Below are 4945 nucleotides of genomic sequence, written 5' to 3'. Positions count from 1 at the left end.
TGGATGGCATCCCTGCCCTCCAGGGAAAATGCTCCGCTGATCCTCATACGAGTTATCTGTGTGAGGAAAACATGCCGTGTTCCCTGTGAAAAGCTTAAACGCTCCCCAAGAGCTGGGAATGAGCAGGAAGAAGAGACTCAAGCTCATCCAGCCTGTTGGCCATGCAGCTGGAGTGATCCAAAGCGACCCACTGGGAAGCAAGGCATCAGGATATCAGGCACACGCATCCAGAGCCTTGGGCGCAGGGGGTTTGTCCTGACAGGCTTTACGTTCCCCGCTGTGCTGCCCAAGAGCCCCAGGGGGGGCTGGCCTTCCGTCACCTCCCCCTCTCCGAGGGCACCCAACCAAGAGGTGACTAGACACCCACCCCCTCGCCGGGGCAGGACAGAGGGTCACTTAGTAACACCATTCCGGATTGTTACAGGGAAAAGCTGTGCCACGTTCATCATTTCGAATAAAAGCTGAGAGGGAGAGAGTAACTGAGGAGACCAATTGCCACAGTTCACTCCGGGGGCGACAGCAAGGCAAACAGAGGATTCCTTTCAATGAACTTTAATTCCGTATTCTACAAGCGGGATCTGAATCCCCAAACTTCCCACCATCAACGTAATGGAGAAGCCCCACTGCACAGAGGGAAGGGAGAATTTTAGAGCCAGAAGACAGGCTTGACGAAGCCGTTTCTCCCCACGTGGTCAGAAATTCTTCCTCCTTCACACAATGTGCTTCCCAGACCAGCAGGTTTACCCCAGGAATAAGAGACAAAGCTAGCTCTAAACACGCCTCCCTCCTCCTCCTCCTCTCCCCAGGAAGAGAAGCTGCTCAATGCCAGTAGTGGAATGGTTAAAGACAGGGAGTACATGAGGTTTTCAGTCTCTCAACCAGCCCACCTGATTAAGAAGTGGCTGGTTACTCCCTCTCTCCTGAAAAACATCCAGGAAAATCGAAGACCTACAATGCCAAAGACTTACCTCCTTTCCTTCCCCCATCCCATAGCCTTCTTCTCTAAGCAGAGAGTAGGCAATGAACTCTGAGGAGGCTGAAGGAAAGCCAAGGAAAATCAGGGGCTACCTGAATCCCTGGGAATCTGGTGGCTACCCTGGTGCCCTGATTCATTCCCTTTGAGGCTCAGAGACCTGTTTGGAATAGTACACAGAGAGGGCCTCCCTTAGGGATTCGGAAGCAACCAGGGATACAGAACACACAGGAACCGCTGTGAGGGTACACACCATTCCAGGGATGGCCCAACCCACAAACAGGGCAAGACTCCCCCCCAGCCAAGGCCCCAGGGGCTGGGGGAGCTGGGACGAGGCCCTGGCAGGGGGAAGAGAGCTCCTGCAGCAGTACTGCGGGCTCACGGGATTTTACTTCTTCTTCCTCTCCTGGGAACAGCGAGGGCAAAACCTGGTAGAAAGGGAAGTAAAAAACCAGAATTTAGGGCATGACACGAACCTCCAACATACAACAAAGGACATTTTCCAGGGTCTCTGACAGGCTCCTAATTTAAACTTCCCTTTTTGAGAGGTCTGCCGAGTGTGTGTACAGAATACTCTCCCTTCTGCCACCCAGGACCTCCCCATTCCAAAGACCAACGGGCCCTCCAGGGTGCTTGTTCACTCACCATTTTCCTCTTGGTTTTGTTGTCAGACCCACACAGGCAAAATGAAACCACTCGATGGAACACTGTTGGGACGGAGAGCAGTTTGCCTTTGAAATCATTGCTTCTGGGCTACCGGAGCTGGCCAACATTTGATCAAACATTCCTAAATCCCTAGCCGCCATCAGGGGATGAAGGCTCACACCCCACCCTATACCTTGTGAGCAGGGAGAATTCCACTTCTCCCTTGGGAAGCGTGGGGCCAAGAAAAACAACTTGTTGTTTTAAGGAACACCCTGAAGAGAGGGGCACTCCGCAGGTCATGGCAAGCTACCCCTCTGCCCTTCCAAACCACCCGAGCTAAGCCCCTTTTCTCGTCACTGCTTGCTGTATCAGACCCCACCCCAGCGGGACAAGAATTCCCATGCAAAGACTCCCTCCATTCCCTTCCCACCCCCCCAACTTTCCATCAGGTGCAGGTTCTTACATCTGGGTTGTCGCAGCCAATCATCTCCCCGTAGGAGACCTGGTGGCAGAGGCAGTAAGTAGGCTCATTGGGATCCACAGGCATATCTAATACATCCGAAGGGTGCACATTTCCAAAGGTGACTGAAGGCATCCCATACTCTGTGCTACTGCAGGACGGGAACGAAGTAGGTCAGCAAAATCACCGGCTGCGAGACCCTTCCTGACTCCCAAGACAACACCCTTGTTTGCCAGAGACAGCCGCTTCCCTTTTTTTAAGCACATCCACTCAACTCCGCCCAAAGTGACCCGCTTTCCCCTTCATGACAGGCTCTCCTGAATGAATTAAAAGCTCTCCTTCCTCTTGCTTCCCAGGAAGAGACAGGGGACACGCTGCCTAGTCAGGGTGGGGATAAACTCCTTTGCAGGGAAGCCTCCCTTGGTCTGATCTGTCATGCTACTCCTCATTCCGGCAAATCCCAGACACTTACGTGCGGACAAGCTTCAATTTCTTTTGGGCAGTTTTTGGTGCTTCCTCGTCCGAGTTCTTCCCTTTAGAGCGAGCACGAGCAGCTTTCTTCTCTTTCTGGGCTCGGCCCTCTGGTAAGAAGAGAAAAAGGTGTTGCACGTGCCACGCCATCAAACTGAGACCCCTGACAGTAACAACCTCTCCAGCACTAGAACACGCTCCTGCTCGGGAGCGTATGCTGGCCTGGGGCCACGCACCCCATCTTAATTTTATCTAGCGGCCTTCAATATGCTCACACAAGAAGAGCCCAGGTCACCATCTTTTTACCTGTCCTTCAGATTCCAGCGTAACAGTCTTTGATCTGTACCACTCCAGTGCCTGCCTTCATCCCCACCACTTCCACAGTCACTTGGCTGCCTCCTGTATCAATCTGCAGCCCAGTGGTGGTACTCACTCTTCTTGCCCTTGCTGGAAGAGCTGTCATAGTCACTCGACTCTATCTGCTTCTCCTTCAGGTCTGCTTCAAAGCGAGCGAGGTCTGTGTCCAGCCGTCGGATGTGCTTATCGACCTGCAAAGACGACAGCGACCAGGAGTTACCACAGAACGGAGCCCAGGAGGGCGGAGAGGGCACAGAACGGAGCTCAGGAGGGCGGAGAGGGCACAGAACGGAGCTCAGGAGGGCGGAGAGGGCACAGAACGGAGCTCAGGAGGGCGGAGAGGGCACAGAACGGAGCTCAGGAGGGCGGAGAGGGCACAGAACGGAGCTCAGGAGGGCGGAGAGGGCACAGAACGGAGCTCAGGAGGGCGGAGAGGGCACAGAACGGAGCTCAGGAGGGCGGAGAGGGCACAGAACGGAGCCCAGGAGGGCGGAGAGGGCACAGAACGGAGCCCAGGAGGGCGGAGAGGGCACAGAACGGAGCCCAGGAGGGCGGAGAGGGCACAGAACGGAGCCCAGGAGGGCGGAGAGGGCACAGAACGGAGCCCAGGAGGGCGGAGAGGGCACAGAACGGAGCCCAGGAGGGCGGAGAGGGCACAGAACGGAGCCCAGGAGGGCGGAGAGGGCACAGAACGGAGCCCAGGAAGGCGGAGAGAAGAGGGCACAGAACAGAGCCAAGGAGAGGGCACAGGACGGAGCCCAGGAGAGGGCAGAGAGGAGAGGGCACAGAACGGAGCCCAGGAGAGGGCACAGAACAGAGCCCAGGAGAGGGCACAGGGCTTGCACTAGGCACTGAGAACCAAGGGTAGGCCCTAAAAAGGGAGATCAAGGCCTTCCAAGACTGGGGGCTTTAGTAGAGCCTTTCATACGATAAGCACTAGACACTTCCCTTCATACCATCTCGTAGGTCTGCATAGCCAGCTGGACCTTGTCGTCCCCAAACTCCTTGCATTTCCCATAGGCCTCCTGGATTTGCTTGAGAAGCCCCAGTTTCTCCTCCGAAGACAAAGTCCGTGCATTGCTGATGTACTCTGTGGCCAGCTTATCGATCTCCGACTTGAGGTCTGAAACAAGTTGACCATTAAATACATAAATACACACACACCCCCCACAGCAGTGCCCTCCCACTAAGAGAGGCTGAAGGATCAGAGCGGCTGTAGGCCTCCTTCCCGGCCGCGAGAGGCCCTCCCGATAAAGGCCGAGGAAAGAAAAGCTGGTTAAACTGCATACTTCTGCCTTCATCAAAGCCATCTCTGATCCTCACCTTCCGTCCTCTGATCGAGATCGCGCATGAGCTGGAAGTTTCTCTGCAACTCAAATGGGAGGTTCTCAATACCTGCAGGGAAAGGAGGATAAATGGAGAAGTCAGGTTCCTGCCCACGACGCCAAGGCAGGAACAAAACCGACCGATGACAACACACGCACCACTCCAGCGATTCCCAAGGCCCTTTCCTGCTGCGCATTCGCCTGCTTCCGTTTGTTGTCAGCTCCAAAGGAGACAGACTAGAGAGGTGCGACAGGTTTAATCCAGAAGCACAGTTCTGTCATACACACTAGCTAGCAGAAAACCGCGGCCATGCCGACAGGCCCGCAATAAGGAAGCGGAAAACAAAGATTTGTAACAAAGTCAGCCATTATAATACAATGTATTCACCTAAGAACTCCATTCAGTAGTCAAAATAATAGTGCAACAGCTGGTAAATAATGCCATTTAGTTATTTCTATACAAGGATGTAAAAATTAAAGTCCATCAAATACTCATTTACTTAAAAGTGAGCCTGTTTTAGTGCATCCGGTTTACGTAGAGGGGACAGGAGACACTCGGTGCGGAGCCGAGCCAGGATGGGGAGCAGCCAACAGCAGCCTTAACCCCTGTCACACGTTCCTTCTTCTGCCTTCCGCACCACAACCTCAGTGTGGTGTGTCCAACGCCTGGGAGGATGCTACGCATGGTGATCAGCAGACGTCTGCAACGCTCTC

General features: G+C 54.3%; 1 protein-coding gene across 1 annotated transcript; it reads right to left on the bottom strand.

Moving 5' to 3' along the window:
* Positions 1-540: 540 nt before the first annotated feature.
* Positions 541-4295, bottom strand: ING4 (inhibitor of growth family, member 4). The gene is made up of 8 exons (XM_010160471.1): positions 4230-4295; positions 3863-4029; positions 2983-3097; positions 2551-2659; positions 2082-2229; positions 1619-1680; positions 1227-1401; positions 541-1133 (listed from the first exon to the last, which is right to left on the bottom strand). Exons 1-7 carry the CDS (start codon positions 4255-4257, stop codon positions 1362-1364), a joined length of 669 nt encoding a protein of 222 aa, XP_010158773.1. The 5' UTR covers positions 4258-4295; the 3' UTR covers positions 541-1133; positions 1227-1361.
* Positions 4296-4945: the final 650 nt, after the last annotated feature.

The sequence above is a fragment of the Eurypyga helias genome, unplaced genomic scaffold (genome assembly GCF_000690775.1).
Source record: "Eurypyga helias isolate BGI_N326 unplaced genomic scaffold, ASM69077v1 scaffold40551, whole genome shotgun sequence".
NCBI lineage: Eukaryota > Metazoa > Chordata > Aves > Eurypygiformes > Eurypygidae > Eurypyga > Eurypyga helias.
This window is presented reverse-complemented; position numbering and strand designations above follow the sequence as displayed.

Excerpts from the sequence above, each read along its gene's own strand:
- ING4 (XM_010160471.1), bottom strand. The coding sequence starts at position 4,257 with ATGCGCGATCTCGATCAGAGGACGGAAG. Across the intron at positions 2,230-2,550 it reads AAATTGAAGCTTGTCCGCAC|TAGCACAGAGTATGGGATGC; the intron begins GTAAGTGTCTGG and ends CCCGTCCTGCAG. Across the intron at positions 1,402-1,618 it reads ACAAAACCAAGAGGAAAATG|GTTTTGCCCTCGCTGTTCCC; the intron begins GTGAGTGAACAA and ends CCTTTCTACCAG.